Raw genomic sequence first — 20,837 nt, forward strand, 5'->3', positions numbered from 1 at the left:
GTGTGTGCCATACTCTGCCTGCCCTATTCTTCCTGCGTGTGCCATACTCTGCCTGCTCTACCCTGCCTGTATGTGCCATACTATGCCTGCTCTATGCTGCCTGTGTGTGCCATACTATGCCTGCCCTATGCTGCATGTGTGTGTCATACTCTGCCTGCCCTATAATGCCTGTGTGTGCCATGCTCTGCCTGTTCTATGCCTGCCTGTGTGCCATACTCTGCCTGCCCTACGCTGCCTGTATGTGCCATACTATGCTTGCACTATGCTGCCTGTGTGCCCTACTCTGCCTGCCCTATTCTTCCTGCGTGTGCCATACTCTGCCTGCTCTACCCTGCCTGTATGTGTCATACTATACCTGCCCTATGCTGCCTGTGTGTTCCATACTATGCCTGCTCTATGCTGCATGTGTGTGCCATACTCTGCCTGCCCTATGCTGCCTGTGTGTGCCATACTCTGCCTGCCCTATGCAGCCTGTGTTCCATACTCTGCCTGCCCTATGCTACCTGTGTGTGCCATGCTCTGCCTGCCCTATGCTGCCTGTGTGTGCCATACTCTGCCTGCCCTATGCTGCCTGTGTGTGCCATACTCTGCCTGCCCTATGCTGCCTGTGTGTGCCACACTCTGCCTGCCCTGCCTGTATGTGTCATACTCTGCCTGCCCTATGCTGCCTGTGTGTGCCATACTCTGCCTGCCCTATGCTGCCTGTGTGTGCCATACTCTGCCTGCCCTATGCTGCCTGTGTGTGCCATACTATGCCTGCCCTATGCTGCCTGTGTGTGCCATACTCTGCCTGCCCTAATCTGCCTGTGTGTGCCATACTCTGCTTGCTCTATGCTGCCTGTGGGAGGTGAACCTGGCAGGGGTTTGTTCTGGGAGTTTGTTAGCAGTTGGAAATAGCCATTATATGGTCCCTAGTAGTGCTGGGGGTTGCTGTGCTATCCACAGGGTAGGAGGAGGCATATAGATTTAAGGGTGTGGATTATTATTACATAATATAATTCTTTCACATATGAATGATGCAGGGACGGAACTAGGGGTAGGCAGAAGAGGCAGCTGCCTAGGGCGCAATGATTGAGGGGCACCAGGCTGTAGCCTCTCCTGCCTACCCCTAGTGCTACTTTGTCATTGCCTCCTCCACTTGTCATTAGCGGTGGAGGCAATGACCGATCTAATCGCACCGCCCCCCCTGTACCTCCTCCTGTGCTTTGGCGCGCATGCGCCATTCGGGAGGGGGGGGCAGGGAGGTGGGCGGAGTTGGCCGACCGGGTTGCCTAGGGTGACCGGTCGGCTTGGCCCGCCTCTGGAATGATGGTTGATATCCCTGCAGTGAGGACCAAAGGTTTTTTCTTTGCTACCACCATTGTGATAACCTGGGCGTGGCTTGAAGTGGGTGCAGTTTAAGAAAGGGAGTGGTCAAAACTGAGTTCTAATAGCGGCTCTCCACTATGCATGCTAGAGAAACTCTAGCGCACCGGAACTTGGACAGCACTGTAATAGTACAAGCATTTGTACATTACTGAATCTAATAGCAAAATGTGTTAAGAAAAACACAGTCTGTCTTCAAGTGGCAGGTGGCACATTCACAGTATCATAAAGTTGGGTAATTTTTACCAAGGGATACCTGGAAAACTGGGTAAGATGGTGACACAGTGCTTAGATGATAAGCACTTAGATAATAATATAGTAAGTAATTCCAAGAGGAATTACAGTCTATATTATCACCATAACCTCCCCCCCCGAAAAAATTGTGCTCTGCATTACTCATGATCATTATGGAGATCATTGGGTCCATATGCATGGTGAAGAGCTTACATATGGCATGGAAAGCTTTCTTGGTACAGCTAAGAGGTCATAGATGCCTTTCCTATTGTTTTCTTTATATACTATATAACTCTTAAAGGGTTGTATTATGTAAAATTGCATTTTCCATCATGTTATTAAAATGATGTGTCTACTTCTGTTTAATGCATCTTGGAGCCCACCGACGTTTGGCTGTGATTGTAAAAAGCTGCTACATTCTTTTTTCCAGCTGGTAAAGGACAATATTTATGTGTGTATATTAAAATGCTCTGTGTTTCATGCATGCTTCTATGGGTGATTTAGTGATGTTTTCTTCAGCCATTAGTTATCCAATGCAGCATTACGCAATGAGTTAAGGAGAGGAGGTTTGTGTAAATGGTGCAATTTACTGTACCTGTCTCTCAGCGCTGGAGAAATTGGCCCAGCTATGCTGATGAAAGTGATCAGATGACAAGTTAGTGGTAGTGATCAAATGGCAACTTAATGTGATAATGTATGCATTTCTACCTGATTCAAAAGGAAACATTTTGTCTTGTTGCGGTGCAGGCTTTATACAGTAATCCTCACACTGTGGAAGTTTGTGCTGTAGTTATTGTACCACATTACAGAGTTCTGGAATAAAATGTAGAGAGCATGCTGCCACTGATTTATACCAAGTCTTTCAGTAGGCTTAATACTGTATTCTGCAATTGTTTATAGTATATCTTTCAAAAGTGGAAATTGCTTAAATATAAAATAATATGGCAAATCATAAAATGAAAAAGGAAGAGAAGGTAAGGGACCCTTTGTAGAGCTTAGGTGGAAGTCACCAGACATTTGCAAAAATCCATGTAGCATGGACTAAGAAAATTGAATTTAGAATGCACAAAGTAAGTTACAATATGTCATCATAGTGCCTGGTTACATTTGGTAATTAATGCTTAGAAAATGCTTGGTCAATCCTGCTCTAACCTGTACCTGTCCCAGCTGCCCCAGTGTTCCACATGTTAGAAACCCATTATCCAGAAACTTCCGAATTATGGAAAGGCCATCTCCGATAGCCTCAAATAAAAATTCACATTTTTAAAAAGGCAAAACAATCCTATTGTTAATTACTTTTTAAATCATTTAGGGTATGGAAATCTGAGTTATGAAACACATCAAGTAGCTTGGGTGTTGTTGCAGTCAGAAGTATCTTGATCATCATTCATTCTGTGATAGATATTGCCTGAAAATGTGCAAAACTTGGGGCTAAATTATCAATACCAGGTAAATTTGACTGTGGGCAGTAACTCATAGCAACCAATCAACCAGTGCATTTTTTCACCCATCTGCAAGTAGAACACTAAATCCAACAATGTAATTGTTTGCTGGGAGTTACTACCCATGGGCAAATTTTCCCAGTATGTGAAAGCCTTAAATTAATGATGTATAAAGATTTAATACTACAAAAATGAGCTCAGGATTACACCATTAAAATGCTAATTTTACTGAACTCTACTTGCACCATGCTCGCTCTGGTTTTCTGGATATGCCTAGTGTTGTGTATGAGGTGCAACGGTATAAGCGAGTCTTGTCCTTAGTACCTACCTTGACCAGGCAGTAAGTACAAGGCAATACTTTACAAGTGAGCACACCAACCTAAAACAAAAGCTAACAACTTTCCTCTCGGTGCTCCTCAAGGTCACGGGTCCAGATCCACCGAGCTTCTCCATGTGAAAGAAGAATCAGGTGTGCTTTCTAGACCTATAACCCAAATTATCTGAGGGTAAAAATATATGTTTTATGCCCTTAAATAACTCCTGTAAACTATGTCACCCTCTTTGATTTTATCACAATATAAGTACAGGACTACAGTATATTTAAAAGCTATCTTTATAGACATTTTATGTAGTTGTAAAGACAAAAATAAATGGGCAAAGCAGAACTCATAATTTTCGGTTTATTTTTTTTCTAACAGCCTATTGAAACATCCTCATTTTTGTTATTGTCCGTGCAATTTTTTGATTACTCAAGCAGAAATAATCCTTGAAAACAATTCAAAAAGCTAAGAACACCTCATGAAAAATGCAGGCTAAAGATATGACTTGAAGAAAGGAAATGTCATTTGAGAGAAATAAAATTTTAGCCTTTCATTGTGCTCACTGTGCATTTTGTTGCAGTCAATGTTTTATGTTGATCAGTGCTCAGATAATGGCTAATGTTAGAGGATTTTACTGCTGGCTGCCGCCTGTGTATGTGAGAATAAAGATTGAGTGTGATGGCTATAAATAGACAAGCCTCTTTAGTCATCTGCCTATGAAAGTAGTTTAATAATTCCATGCTGGGTCCCCTTTGAACAAATTTAATGAAAATCAGCATGGTGTTGTGGCAGTCAGTATTGGATTTTGCTACTATCTCCTTATGCTTCATGGTGGGAGTTATTAAAATAGTGACTAATAACCTAGCTTTAACTGCTTAACATCTTTCATGTGTGACAAAAGCAACAGACTTTCTCACAGAGAGGGATGAGTTTCCTCTAGAGGGTGCTGCTGGCTCCTTACTTGCCTCTGATTTAAAGTCAGGTTTCATAGGGCTTTTAAAAAGCCATATTTTTTACATTATATCCCATCTTTTATCAGTGATATAATTTTTTACACTTCCAGAAGGGCATGATTTGTGCTAATGTTTTAATCTGAAGGGACAGTTCCAAGGCATACTCAGCGGGTATACGAATACCATATGCCTCTTGCTCTTATACCACATGAATGAGTTAAAAGGATTTCATGAGGTGTCATGCACAGGAAAAGTACACCAGGATTAATTAATCTGCAGGGTGGAATATTGTGCCCTCATCCATTTGTCATTAACCTGAATGGCAGTTAACGATGGTACTTCTCAATGGAGTTTGATACATCTGCCCCAACAGAGCCTTGTTAAATTAAATATTTCAATCATGACACATCTCTAGACCTATTTTCAACTGAGAAATGGTGGTTTCTAAATTATTGTTATTCATCAAGTTAAGCAGCAGCTCATTAGAAGAGGTGGCAAGTTCCCAAGACAAGTTCAGCTAACAAATGTAGTGCTTTGAATGACTAAATCTGTATTTTGAAATACTTAAATTCAAAAAAACACTTTCTACACAGATGCAGCTAAATGAACGGGAGGGGGGAGGAATTCATTGTCTTTTTGTAGGATATCTAAAGACCAAAATGCATCTTTTTCAGGAGGAGAAGGGGTCAATTTTTGTCCTGTAATAATAATTTCTCTACCTGTAAATACATACGCTGTGTTCCACTTTAAGGGACTTTATCTATGATCACATTATACTTACAGTTTTAATACAGTCTGTGTTCGCTTGTAAAAGCTATTCACCCAGGCTTATGTCTCATCTGGTGTGTAACACATTTGCACTTTGATCCATGAACGTGTGCGCATATAGGAAGATAATGATAATAGCAGTCCATAATAGTCCATTCATGCAGACAGGCAGGGTGCCATATAAAACTCGGATCAATACGTTGCTTAAATCCTTGCCTTTACTAATGCACAGTTCTTTTGAAAATAATTGTATATGGCTTATGAATTTCTTTTATAAACAATAAAGAATTCTTTTTTATTGACCAGACTGCTAATTTGAAGGATTTATCTACTTTGGTGTATTGTTACACTATGTATAGAGGGTAATTGAGAATTGTATCTAGCATAAAGTAGGATCAAGCTACCACCTATCTCTGCTAATTTTGTTCTGTACTACTCACAGCTTTGCTGCCTTTAGCCCTTGTGTCTATCATCATTTATTTATATAGCACCAGCAAATTACGCAGCGCTTCACTTAAATAAATTTAAACAAACAGGGATCTTAAAAAGTTTAACAAACAAGGGTATACAGAATAACAATAGGATCAGGAGGCCCTGCTTGCAAGAGCTTACAATCTACAGGAAGATAGTTGATCTCCTGTTCCTCAATTGACAGTAACTCTGTGTGTAGTTGACACTTTTCCTCTACTCATGTTTTGAAAGCAGTGTACAGAGCAGATAAGACACGGGTATAGTTTGGGTATAGTTTGCAGGTCCAACAATGGCAACATTTTTTGGGCTAGGGTCAGGGGCGGGTTGAGTTTTTCCTAAACTGTCATCCCTAGTAGCTGACCCCCTGTGTCCATAGTAACACTTTTTCTTTGGTGGATTCATACAATATTCAGTGCTTGTATGGAGAGAGATGAGGTGACCGATATCAGTCGTCTTGATAATCAGACAGGATGGAAAATTTTTATTTTATGTATTTAAAAGTTGCCCAAACAATGGCAAAATATTAATGCTGAATTGTTAGATAGGGGTAGACGTTTTTAGTTTCTACCTGCATATATAGCGATTTAGCTCTTAACGTTAATAGAGAAAATGAATGGTCGCAGGAAAGATCATAACTGTAACGTGTATGTCCACCTTAAGGTGGAAGATATATCAAAATATGTTTGTGGGTGTTTTTAACCCTTGATCCATACCATAGTATGGACTTATGAATTGAGATCTTATTTTATTGATTTATGTACAGTTTTTGTTGTCTGTTTTTAAAGCAACATGAATTAAAAGTTAAGTATTAAGTATCAAGATTAAGCACAAAATTTTCCTTGATTTCTGTATATCAAAATATTCTGTATGAATTTCATACAAGCAGAATGTATGTCTATTGCCTTATAGCAGCTATGTATGTATTGTGTGGCATGATCATTACTAAGGACAGTTTGGTTCCACAAATGTGTATGAAATGTGAAGAATCCAACTTGTATAGAATGAATGAAAATATAAAATCAGCTTCTGTTTTTGGAGATAAAAGGCATTTTAACTATGGTATGGTTGACTATGTATCTGGCTAATGAGTATGCTGTATTATGCCTAATAAAGATTATTTGTATTAGCGCTGAAATTATTTTCAGCATGAGCTATGACAGCTGTATCACTGCCCTATTAAGTAGATAATTATCCTATAGTGATAATATGGTAGGACCGGCTGTTCTATCTTAGGAAGTACCTATAATACATATACATTAGTCTTCTTAACAATATATTATAATGTGTGATTTTTTTTTTCCCATTTATAAAAAAAATAATGTCCTTAAGACTTTTACATTTAAAGACTAATAAAAAGACTAATAAAAAAGTATGTTATTAACAATGTGAGTTTGATCAATGAGCTGTAATCTAACAGCATCTTGTCCATGGTAAAATAAAATATGAAACAAAGTGCCAACCTTTGACACATCTTGTTGTTACAGAAAATGATGCAGAGATTCACTATAAGAAGGCTAAAAAATACATCTCTCCCAATCTGCAAAATTCAGAGCCAAACAATATCCTTATTTTAATCATAAGATTAACGGCTCAAAAAAAGGCCACATTGTGTATACAGGTATAGGATCCATTATCCAGAAACTCATTATCGGCAAGATTTTTGACCATGCCCACGTTTGTGGCCACGCCCCAATTACCACACCCAGTTTAAAAAAAATACTCCTTTTATATAGTTGAAATGGCGGGATCAGACACAAATGTGCTATTCCCTCATACTGTACTACCTAAGGAAAACAATATAGCAACTCCTACATATAAAATACAAATATAGAGAAAAGCAGTCAGTTATAAGTGAGTTATAACTATGTACCAATTTTTCCCCCCATACACAGTACCCCCATACACAGTACCCCCATACACAGTGCCCCCATAGACAGTACCCCCCATACACAGTAGCCCCCCCATACACAGTAGCCCCTCATACACAGTAGCCCCCCATACACAGTAGCCCCCCATACATAGTGCCCCCCCATACACAGTAGCCCCCATACACAGTAGCTCCCCATACACAGTGCCCCCATACACAGTACCCTCCCATACACAGTACCTCCCATACACAGTAGCCCCCAATACTCAGTAGCCCCCATACACAGTGCCCCCATACACAGTACCCTCCCATACACAGTACCTCCCATACACAGTAGCCCCATACACAGTATCCCCCATACACAGTAGCTCCCCATACACAGTGCCCCCCATACACAGTACCCTCCCATACACAGTACCTCCCATACACAGTAGCCCCCAATACTCAGTAGCCCCCAATACTCAGTAGCCCCCATACACAGTACCCCCCAATACACAGTACCCCCCAATACACAGTACCCCCCATAGGAGCTCCGCCTTTGTCAGCTGCTACTTCTTATGAGGCTCCTTGTCTGCGGTGACAGGCCCTTTTATAAGGTTGCGCCCCGTGCGTAATGACGTCACACGTACCCAAAGGGCCTGTCGCGCTGCACAAGGAGCCGCATAGCAAGCAGAGCAGCAGCAGAAGAAGCCGGAACGTCCGGCTCCAGCCAGCGCATCCCGCTGTGCTGGATAGGTCTATGAATGTCCTGTGTTTCCGTAATCTATTATGGAACTATCCGGGACAGCGGGATGTGCTCTAAAAAGCGGGACAGTTGGGGGGTATGCAAACTAGATGATGTGTAAATGCATGTCAGTACTCTGCTAGTGTAGCACACATAAAATAGATGCAACTAATGTAAACAAAATGGGGGAAAACTATGTGATGACTTTTAGGGTGCTGCATGACTGGATTAGATTCAAGGGGAAAATGTTGCATTGTGGGAAAACATAAATGGGTGTAAAGGGCCTAGCAGAGAAGGTGTGGCCAGGTATAAGACATCTGAAATAAGACAAACCATTACTTAACTAATTATTAATTACTTAAACATAAGAACAGTGTATTAGTTCAGCTGCTAAACATGTCAGCAGACATCATGTGAAACAGGAAATCCTACTGGGCAAGCTGTAGGAAACCTGACAGTTCAATAGCAAACTTTCTAATGCTCACATTGGCTACAGTCTAGATCTATTCAATATGAAGATCAGAGCAAAAAAAAAAGACAAAATAAATATATGTCCTGGATTATTTATCTTTCCATTTATGACTTTCTTCATCAGGGTATATTTTGGACACTAGGGCTAAGCAAACTTTTATGCCTAATACAGTTTAATGGCAAAATTTGCATTTTTGTTAGTGGTGACTATGTTTGTGAATCTGCACTAGAATTGTTTGCCATAGAAACAATTACGATAAATGTGAATGGCATTAGAATTTCAACATATATTTCGTGATTTGCATGGACTGGAAATTTCGCTGAATTTTGCAAATTTTTTTGTGATGTAAAACATACCACCGTAAATGCTGGAGCACTGCCATCATATATTAATTCTGCTAATGCAGATTTGGTTTTAATATTGCATGCAAAATAAACATAATATATAGATGCTGTTCATGCATTCTTGCTCAAGGAGACAGACATGAATTTTTTGACATATAAAGAAGAAAGTAGAAATGCTCTGATAAAAAATGAAGCCATTTATTAAAATTGCTACATGGCTTCTCTCCAACCCTTAATAAAGGACTTAAATTAAATCTCAAAATGTTGCAACCATAGCCACCTAATAAATACACCTACACTATCAACTACTCTCAAAGTACTTTCAGTACAAGGGAATAAACATGTGTATAGCAAGACATATATTACTGCAATACTTTTCTGTGAGAAATACTTGATTTTCTGGAAACATTTCTGGGGTGCCAACAATTTGGGCCATGACTGTATCTTAGTTAGGATCTGGTACATGGCACTGTTTTATTATTTTAGGTATTATTAACTACACATATCTGTATTTATATTTAAATTCTTATTGCTGCCTAGTACGTAAAACTTATGAGCACAGCTATAAACACACACACACCGCAAGGAAAAGAACAGTGAGGGGCTTTACTTAGCTGTTTAGTTGAAAGGTTACAGAGTAACTAGGGTAACAACTGATTACCCTCATGTGGATTGAGGCCCAGACAAGCTTAATTCCAATTTGAAACTTCAGTATTAAATAATGCAAATGTAGTTTAATATAATCTTTAAAAATACATGGAAAGCATCTGAACTAACTATTCATCCTGACAACTGAGGCAATAATATAAATGAGCAATAGAGTCTTTCTGTGCACCAAATCTATTTGCTGATACCGGTAACTTTAAAATTTATAGACATTCAGAATGTAATAGACTTGGTAATGTATAGCCTTAGTAATCTCTTTAGGAAAAAAATAGATTCACTAGAAATCTATTAACAATGACTGCTGATTTTATAACAAAGCACTATATTATATTTTTGCAGTGGACAAGCATATGTTTAGGGTGCATTTCTGTTTACTTCCCCTTAATAAGACAAAATAGAAAATATGTAAGCAGGGATTATTGGGAGTAAGGACATTCCTTTTTTAATGAAAGAAACAATATTTTGGAGGGTGTTCACACTTTACAAATACTCTAACTTCTGCATTGCACTATGTTCTATAACCCCTAGTGGGCACAGATCAACTTAAGAAAACACATTAAGGATAAGGTGGGTACTATATTTGATGAGAAATCAGCTTAAGCCTCTAAGCTACAGGCTATGTTCAGTATAATACACATTTATATGTTATATTGGGCATGCCAAACTCCTGTAAAACTACACAGTATAACATCCTCATTCCCAAATGTGTGCAACCAGTGCATCACAGAAATGGGTACATTTCTCTGTGTATTATACAACTTTAGGAAGAATTGACCATATTGGTTGGATGTGTTAAAGGAACACTGTCATTATTTTTTATGGCATACTTTCTATTTCTAAATTACACTGTTTACATAGCAAATAATTCACTTTACTATTTAAAATTTTATTCTGGAACCAACAATGTATTTTTTTAGTTATAATATTGGTGTGTAGGCGCCATCTCAGTGCATTGTGCCTGAGTCTGAGCTTTCAAAAGGAGCCAGCGCTACACATTAGAACTGCTTTCAGATAACCTACTACTGAGTGCTATTCTGATATCTACTGGGAGCTGCTTTTTCACTACCTTCCCGTTTTTCTGCTGTTCGGCTGCTGAGTGATATCACTCCAACTTGCAGCTCAGCAGTAAAGTACAACTGAAGTTTATCAGAGCACAAGTCACATGGCTGTGGCACCCTGGGAAATTAAGAATATGACTAGCCCCATGTGAAATTTGAAAATTAAAAAATCTGTTTTTAAAAAACGTATTTCAGTGTAGGCCCTAGGCAACCCGGTCGGCTACCTCACCCCTGCACCTGCATCGTGCACCCCCCCCCCGTGTGTTTTGACGCGCATGCGCAGTTCGGTGTGCGATGCAAAGTGGCATGGCGCACAACTGCTGATCGCGTACTAGGGGTAGGCTGGAGAGGCTCCTGTCTGGCGCCCCCCCATCGTTGCGCGCTAGGCAGCTGCCTCTTCTGCCTAGCCCTAGTTCCACCTCTCTCCTTGGTCTGTTGTAATTGACCCCCTTATTTTTGTAATGTATGATTATGTAATAAAATTCTGGCCTATGTTTGTATAATACTTTTACCATTGAAGTTATTGTGTACCATTGCTGATTTAAGTACTGGTTTAAAACATGGCATTGTTAATTATTGTTTGGATTACCCATTTTTTGTGGGTGCAAGTAGTGTTGAATTATGCCACATCAAACACTGGAAATAGCATTTTTCGTTACTGAGTAAGATTAATTATATTCCTGCAAAACTGTAGTATTTCCAGCCATTAAGGTGCATAAAACCTGCTGTATTTGATTACAAAAAACAATGTCCAAAGATCTTCACTGTATAAGTATATGTCTATACAGTGGAGGAAATAATTATTTGACCCCTCACTGATTTTGTAAATTTGTCCAATGACAAAGAAATGAAAAGTCTCAGAACAGTATCATTTCAATGGTAGGTTTATTTTAACAGTGGCAGATAGCACATCAAAAGGAAAATCGAAAAAATAACTTTGAATAAAAGATAGCAACTGATTTGCATTTAATTGAGTGAAATAAGTTTTTGAACCCCTACCAACCATTAAGAGTTCTGGCTCCCACAGAGTGGTTAGACACTTCTACTCAATTAGTCAACCTCATTAAGGACACCTGTCTTAACTAGTCACCTGTATAAAAGACACCTGTCCACAGAATCAATCAATCAAGCAGACTCCAAACTCTCCAACATGGGAAAGACCAAAGAGCTGTCCAAGGATGTCAGAGACAAAATTGTAGACCTGCACAAGGCTGGAATGGGCTACAAAACCATTAGCAAGAAGCTGGGAGAGAAGGTGACAACTGTTGGTGCGATTGTTCGAAAATGGAAGGAGCACAAAATGACCATCAATCGACCTCGCTCTGGGGCTCCACGCAAGATCTCACCTCGTGGGGTGTCAATGATTCTGAGAAAGGTGAAAAAGCATCCTAGAACTACACGGGAGGAGTTAGTTAATGACCTCAAATTAGCAGGGACCACAGTCACCAAGAAAACCATTGGAAACACATTACACCGCAATGGATTAAAATCCTGCAGGGCCCGCAAGGTCCCCCTGCTCAAGAAGGCACATGTGCAGGCCCGTCTGAAGTTTGCCAATGAACACCTGAATAATTCTGTGAGTGACTGGGAGAAGGTGCTGTGGTCTGATGAGACCAAAATAGAGCTCTTTGGCATTAACTCAACTCGCTGTGTTTGGAGGAAGAAAAATGCTGCCTATGACCCCCAAAACACCGTCCCCACCGTCAAGCATGGGGTTGGAAACATTTTGCTTTGGGGGTGTTTTTCTGCTAAGGGCACAGGACAACTTATTTGCATTAACGGGAAAATGGACGGAGCCATGTATCGTGAAATCCTGAACGACAACCTCCTTCCCTCTGCCAGGAAACTGAAAATGGGTCGTGGATGGGTGTTCCAGCACGACAATGACCCAAAACATACAGCAAAGGCAACAAAGGAGTGGCTCAAGAAGAAGCACATTAAGGTCATGGAGTGGCCTAGTCAGTCTCCGGACCTTAATCCAATAGAAAACCTATGGAGGGAGCTCAAGCTCAGAGTTGCACAGAGACAGCCTCGAAACCTTAGGGATTTAGAGATGATCTGCAAAGAGGAGTGGACCAACATTCCTCCTAAAATGTGCGCAAACTTGGTCATCAATTACAAGAAACGTTTGACCTCTGTGCTTGCAAACAAGGGTTTTTCCACTAAGTATTAAGTCTTTTTTTGTTAGAGGGTTCAAAAACTTATTTCACTCAATGAAATGCAAATCAGTTGCTATCTTTTATTTAAAGTTATTTTTTCGATTTTCCTTTTGATGTGCTATCTGCCACTGTTAAAATAAACCTACCATTGAAATGATACTGTTCTGAGACTTTTCATTTCTTTGTCATTGGACAAACTTACAAAATCAGTGAGGGGTCAAATAATTATTTCCTCCACTGTATATAATAAGTTACAGTTCATTTGACAGAAGTTTCAGGCAGTAATTACTATGATGTGCATAATGTAAGAACCTGTGAAATATTTTTAATATTTCAATTGTTTTTTTGTAAAACATGTATTAATAGTTTTTTTTTTAATGTGATCTCAAAAATTATAGTGTATGACAATCCATAAATTTTTTTAGTATATATAGGCTTAAAGAAATTGCAAACTGTCCTAATTCCCTGCAGCTCCCCATAGAGTATGTGTTACATCGCAATCTCTGGTTGGCCTGTGCTGTAGTTTGGAAAAACCACACAGACTTCACACACTCAGAAAAGATCTCTCAGTAACTTTGATGCCCGTGGTCCTTGAAGCAAATAGTTAAAAATGTATTCACAGATATTCACAGGTACTCCAGAACTCCAGTTACTTTTCTCTAGTCTGCTAACTACTCTGATCCTAGCTCTCACGCCTACACTAAGCTATTACAGATTCTTTCCTAACACTAAATACTCCTTCGGAGGCATTCTACCTCAGGCTCATAGTTACATAGTTACTGTACATAGTTACATAGGGTTGAAAAAAGACCAGAGTCCATCAAGTTCAACCCTTCCAAGTAAACCCAGCACACACAACCTATACACTCACATACAGTACATAAACTATATATACAAACATTAATTAGTATCACAATAGCCTTGGATATTCTGCTTGTTCAAAAACGTATCCAGTCCCTTCTTAAAGGCATTAACAGAATCTGCCATTACCACATCACTAGGAAGGGCATTCCACAACCTCACTGCCCTCACCGTGAAAAACCACCTACGCTGCTTCAAATGGAAGCTCCGTTCCTCTAATCTAAAGGGGAGGCCTCTGGTGCGTTGATTGTTTTTATAGGAAAAAAGAACATCCCCTATCTGCCTATATTCCCCTCTAATGTACTTGTACAGACTAATCATGTCCCCTCGCAAGCGCCTCTTTTCCAGAGATAACAACCCCAACCCTGACAGTCTAACCTCATAGCTTAAATCTTCCATCCCCTTAACCAGTTTAGTTGCACGTCTCTGCACTCTCTCCAGCTCATTAATATCCTTCTTAAGGACTGGAGCCCAAAACTGCACTGCATACTCAAGGTGAGGCCTTACCAGGGACCTATAAAGAGGCAAAATTATGTTTTCATCCCTTGAGTCAATGCCCTTTTTTATACAAGACAGCACTTTATTTGCTTTAGTAGCCACAGAATGACAATGCCTGGAATTAGACAACTTGTTATCTACAAAAACCCCTAGATCCTTCTCCATTAAGGATACCCCCCAACACATTATCATTCAGTAGATAGTTTGCGTTTATATTATTTCTACCAAAGTGCATAACTTTGCACTTATCAACGTTGAACCTCATTTTCCAGTTTGCTGCCCAGTTTTCCAATTTTGTCAAATCGCTCTTCAAAGTGGCAGCATCCTGCATGGGACTTATAGTTTTGCACAATTTTGTGTCATCAGCAAAAATAGAAATAGTACTGTCTATGCCCACCTCCAGGTCATTAAAAAACAAGTTAAAAAGCAAAGGACCAAGGACTGACCCCTGCAGTACTCCACTAACCACACTGGTCCAATTAGAAAATGTTCCATTTACCACCACTCTTTGTAATCTATCCTTCAGCCAGTTCTCTATCCAATTACAAATATTATGTTCTAGGCCAATATTCCTCAATTTGATCATTAACCTTCTGTGAGGTACTGTATCAAACGCTTTAGCAAAGTCCAAGTAGATGATATCAACTGCCATTCCAGCATCGAGGTTCCTGCTCACCTCCTCATAAAAGGCGTCTAAATTAGTCTGGCAAGATCTGTTACGCATAAAATTATGCTGGCACAAACTTATAATATGTCACACATGTCACACACAATTACTTAATGAAATACAATTACCAGCATTCTTTAACCCTTGATGTAATGCTGAAAGATGGAAAAGATGGTGGGAGATGCAAAGCAGTATTGCAGTGGAAGGTTTATTTATTTTTGTGCCCCAAAATAGAAATCATAGACTTGATTATAGATGTAAGGGTATTCTCTAATAATTCCTAGTAGAACTACATGAGTAAGTTAATTGTTATCCAAAGTAATGGGAGAGATTTATGGAAGGTCAAATTGGGATACTTTTACTGACATTTTCTTTGCTGTTCACATTTATCACATGTATTAACCTTTTTCCTGGTAATGTAGATTTTTTTTAGAAATTATTTTACACTACTATTTAATTCCCTACCTTTTTGCTAGAATCATTAACACTTTCATAATTTTGTTAATTTATTAACATTTCCCCACTTCAAACATTTGGTTTTTCTCAGAAGGTTTTCAACATTTTCAATGCTGAATCAGCTGAATCCATTATTTACTATGTTGAAAATCCTTTACTTCTTTACAGAATTCTATCAGTGAGCCAATTTGTAACATTGCCAGAAATGTAAATGCAATGGAAATCTATATGGCGACTTTACAAATCTTTTCCTAGTTATCTCTAGTAAATAATGCACAAAAAAATAGTAAATGGGAAAGAGACCTATCTTTTATTTCCATTGATAGCACTCAAAGAATTTAAAGAAGGGACAAAGCCGACCAATAGAATGCTGCCGACAATCATGGCAATATAATAAAATAGCTTTTTAGCTTATTTTTAAAGTGGAGTTTATATTACAGTTCTGAAATGCTTTTAAACATTCAGTAATGTGCATATAGTAAAATAGCAGATGAGGTTGAATGTCCATCAATTTCATGTTTTGTTTTTTGCCTGATTGTTGATTAAGAGGAAGGCTAAAGACTCCATCTGAAGCCTCTCTAATTTACTTTAAAGAAGAAAAAAATCCTTCCTGACCAGTCCCTCAATCAACTTTGTTCTAAGAGTTCATTTCAGTAGCTCTGTATCTTCTCTCTTTTTAAAAACATCGAACCCTCTTTTGAAACTATTCAATGTATCTGCCAAAATAATTGAATGAGGGAGAGACTGTAAAGACCTGACTGTAAAAATCTATTTTTGACATTTGGATGGAACCTCCTTCTTCTAATCAGAATGGATGCCCTTATGTCTGCTGGAAGGATCTACTGATAAATAAAGCATCAAATAGTTTATTTTATACCCTGTTATATAATTATACAGTTATCATATTCCTGCCTTAAGTGCCTCTTTCTCAATGTAAATAACCCCAGCTTAATGAACCTTTCCTAATAACTTCGTTCCATACCCCTTCATCAACTAAATCGTTCTCTGGACCATTTCTGTATCTTTTTTAAGTGCTGCAGACCAAAACTGCATGGCATATTTAAGACTGGGGCCTTACCAGCACTCTATAAAGAGGGAGAATTACAATCTCTTGCTGCGAATCTACATTACAAACACAGGACAGTACCTTGCTGTAACTTTCTGCTGCTGAGTGGCATTGCTTACTATAGCTACATTTAAGAAGGGTCCAAATTTTACCACCAAATGTTTATTTCATCATTTATGCACCACTAATACAATGTTTTCCCCAAGCAATAATTTACAAACAAGATTATATTAGTTTTCATTGACAAAAATAAACAAAAGTTATATTCAGAATGTCTTAGTATTTAGTTTGTCCATAATTTTCTTTTCTTATCACTTTGCACTACATATTGAGTCTACAAGATTTTGGGGAGTCCACTCTGAACTCTTTTTCACATTCTGAGGGGTCTCAGATACAAATATGGCTTAATTTTACCAATCAGAATCCATTTTAAATGCAAAATTGCTCATAATTCTTTAGCCAACACTCCTCTTATTCTTTTTCAAACACAAATAAAGGCTATACTGTTACAATGGTAGATCAGGTCTAGTTGCCTGTCTCGAGATAAAATGCACAGTTACAAATGCATTTTCTATAGGGGCCTGCTAGCATGTGTTCTGTTATTAAGACTAAAGGTGGCCTGACATGAGCAGATTTCAGCTTGGGTCCTTCAGACCAATTTGGCAGCTTATCTGCCCCTGTATGGGCACCCCCATTGGCCTCCCTGACTGATACCTGGCCTAAAATTGGACTGATCTTGATCGGTCAGGTTTGATTTTCCAGTTGGATTGGGGAGCGCATCAGCTTGTTGATGTGGCCCTTGGCCCGAGGGTACATATGCTGGCATTTTAATTCGATCATTTGGCCCGCATTCAATTGTTTGGTCCCCTCTTATAGATTCCATTATAAGAAAATAAGCAAACAGACTTGATGTTGTAGATGTCATTAAAGCAATTTTGCAATGTGTTCATAATTTTTTGTGTGGTTTTTGAAGCACAGGTATGCGAGGCTAGCTAGGGGACTTTATAAATATTTGCAGGACATTTTTCTGGACCAACCTTTACCTTTCACATTGTTATCGAGTTGTGACAAGTTCATTTTATTTATCAGTAGTTCTGACTTTAAAATGAACTTAAAATTAAATGTTATTCATTTTCAGGACGCACCACCCCCTGGCTACTATAATGTCTGTGAATCATTTGAAGCAGCTCATGCAAAAGGCAAATACAGACCGCCAAGGACAATGCAAGCAAAAAGAAAACATACTTCCTTCTTAAGTTCTACCCCACGAACCTTTGTACTGCCAGATGCTGTTGAGGTGCCAGGTAAATTCATCCGTTGTCTTGCAACACTAAAGTATTTTATTTCACTGCTGTAACATTATGCATATAATTGTTTTGGGGACTGGGACTCCTGCAATGTAAAACTGGTATTCACCAGGCGTAAACCAAGCCTAAACCAAAATACCATTCACTCACTATACTCATTTAAAATTTGTAGCGGTAATTCAACAAAAAGTGGGATACTATATGCCTGAATTTTAAAGATAAAAGGGACAACACAACAATAAGGGCACCTTTTGCTCAAAAACTGATATTTTGCATAAGGTAGCAGCTTTCCAGTGTGCATTAATGAAATATTTTCTATAGATTATTTGTAAATGTAATTGCAGCTGAAAGCCAGCTTGCAACACTGTTTCATGAGTCTGAGCCAGGAGTGCAGAATATGTAAACAGCCAGAGAGGTACTGCTTAAGATAACAATTACATTTACATATAATCTTAAAAAAAATTGTGCTCAGAGCACGCATGTATGTTTGCATATTTTCATATTTAATTTTTAACCCCTTTAAAGTATGCATTATTGTATAAAATGTGCCTTTATATAACATGCAATATTTAATTTGCTTTTCCCCCCGCAATATCTACCTTTAACTCCCAGTTTTCTTTATGATTATTATGATGTTTGTAGCCTTTACTTCATTGTTGAAACTTGCTCTCTTGCATTTGAACTTATGTTCAATAGAAAGGCTTTGTAGTATCTACAGATTACATTGAATCTTGCTAACTGCTTCTCTGTACTATACATTAGCATGTACGGCACACCTGAAAAACATACAACTAAACAACACTTTCATTCAGCTGTAGGTTGAAAACTAAATGAGGTTTTGCTTTTAGAATTACAAAAAAAAATACAATACAATACAACGCTTGCTTTTGTCAGGGAAAAGAAAATAAATCATACTGTAGAGAAATTAAATTCATTCAAGGGAGATTAATCAAAGCGCTTCCTTTGAAAGTGGCACAGCAGAATGTACCAAAGTGATTATGTATTAATAGGATAGTACTGTGGCACATTTATGATTCATCTTTATAGAAAAAAAATCTACTTTTTCTTTACTTTGTTTGTATTTCAAATAGCAGGCACTTATTTCTTCTTTTGTTGGGCTGTGTTGACAAGATACTAGGGCTTTTTCTTAAAGCCACTGGGCACAAGTGCAAAAGTGCCCCTTAGTACTCATCAGGAGGAGCACTTCTTAGAGTAGGCGGTAAGGACAGGGCGCTTATGTGGCCTGTGTCTCCTGCTGCTCCGTACCTTTTGTATTGTGGGGCAACTAGGGGGAGGTAGGGGGTTATGCCTACATGCCTCCATCTGCCCGCTGCTTTTGAATCTAGCACAGCCAAATGCAAGTTTTTTTTTTTTTTAAAGAAAACTATTGTTTCCCCCAACCGGAGTGCAGGCTGTATTAGCCCCAACAGGTTCTCTTTAAGTCTGCATGTCTCTGTGCTTCTGAACAATAAAGCAGAGGCCTGCAGCTATTTGCACAATGCCCAACGCAGTGGGCAAAATGCAAAACTGTTTTAAACTAGCTTAGTTTTCTTTGGCGTTTCTCCCTTAAATAATGCATAACTGTACTCTAGCTAGTGCTTTTTAAAATATGACTCCTCTCTGGGAGTAAAAAGTTATAGTTTTGTAAGTCATGTATGGCAAAATATGGCTGCAATGCACTTTACACACTGCCTTCTGTTATTGCAGATTGCCGCCTACCCCCCTGATGCTAAGCTGTACACTTTGTGGCATATTTTTATCTGGCGCACATTGCAGCCATTTCCCCATGCAGAACTACTAAATTGGTGTGCTCTTGTACCTGTTAGTGCTCTTGCACTTCTGCTGGTGAATGTTAAATTACCCTTACAGAGTTCATAAACCAAAATATAGGAAAATATCCCAAAACATCCAAACCATAAATCACTGCAGTTGCAGGTCCTAGTGCAGTGTTCTGAGCTAAGGGAGCAGGGCAGGCTGTAGAACGAAAGGCCTATGAATAAGTGCTCATGAAATCACCAAACACATAAAGCTGTATTTGGTCTTCCTATTAAACAATTGGTTAAATCTCATTCAGAGTCACTCAATGCGTGTAAGCCTTGCATCCTTCTTTCAAAGACATGTAGTAGTCTTGTTCCTCTGAATTGTTCTAAGGCTAATGTAATCCTTCCAAGAATTTTCTATTTCTTGTAGCCTCACAGATCCAGTTACATTCAACAAGACTGGGCACTGTGCAAATATTTGACCAATAAACCATCTTACTGATTGTCCAGTTGTGAATGCTTGTGTGGCTGCTTCTCTTTGTGACACATACTTTATAAACCCAACTTGTTAGATGAGATTAATAAACTCAAATAAAACGAGTCATTTATCATAGTGATCTATGCATAATTAAATAACTGTAATCAGTAGATTTTAGCAGTACATTTGATTAATTATTAATGAGCCTTGTCATTTTTTATTTGTATATTGTGAGTTGCTCCCTAAGCTCAGGTATGTCCTGGGAATCACCAGAAAGAAGATGGGGATCCACAGGGGACATCTTCAGAACACAGACCTTCAGTGCTGAAAGGCTGTGGTGGCCTTAGGTACTGAAGATCAAAGCACAAGGTCTATCATTTCTATCTCGATTCTTTGTTGAGCATTAGTTCTCCTTTAAGTTTGTTAGTTTCATAAAAGACCCTTATCAAGGTCTGTACAGCATTTAATAAGACCATCAAGGACATAAAAACAGAAATGTTCAGACAGTGTATCTTTGAAATGAAAGGCGATAGAATTGTCAGTAGAAGGTCAGAACTTCAGAGAATAAATTCCTGTCCTACATTGCCCTGGAACACAGCATAACATTTTTGTAACCTTTCAGATGTAGAAAAATAATATAATTTTGGTCTAGGTTTCACAGACAGCACAAAACAAACTTGTAATTGAATTCTGGCTTATGTGAAGCCTCCATAAGGGATTTTAATCTGTAACTATAAATTTGCCCCCAGGTTGGATTTAATGTACAATAACATCTCAGCTCTGCTGAAAATGTCTGCCTATGTACTTTACTGTATTTCATGGTTTGCCAACTCCAACAAAGTTAGGTTTAAATTATTTATCCCGTAACCACTTTTAGATATTGTATTCCTCTGTGTGTTCA

The 20,837-nt window shown here is 38.8% G+C and overlaps 1 protein-coding gene across 2 annotated transcripts in view; it reads left to right on the forward strand.

Moving 5' to 3' along the window:
• stpg2 (sperm-tail PG-rich repeat containing 2) overlaps nt 1-20,837 on the forward strand; it is a 288,336-nt gene that overhangs the window by 123,910 nt on the left and 143,589 nt on the right. For both annotated transcript variants that reach the window (XM_031903151.1, XM_002936738.5), the window contains exon 12: nt 17,530-17,695. In XM_031903151.1, coding sequence (XP_031759011.1) covers nt 17,530-17,695 — 166 coding nt within the window. The remainder of the gene's footprint in view (nt 1-17,529; nt 17,696-20,837) is intronic.

Source organism: Xenopus tropicalis, chromosome 1, assembly GCF_000004195.4.
Source record: "Xenopus tropicalis strain Nigerian chromosome 1, UCB_Xtro_10.0, whole genome shotgun sequence".
Lineage (NCBI taxonomy): Eukaryota > Metazoa > Chordata > Amphibia > Anura > Pipidae > Xenopus > Xenopus tropicalis.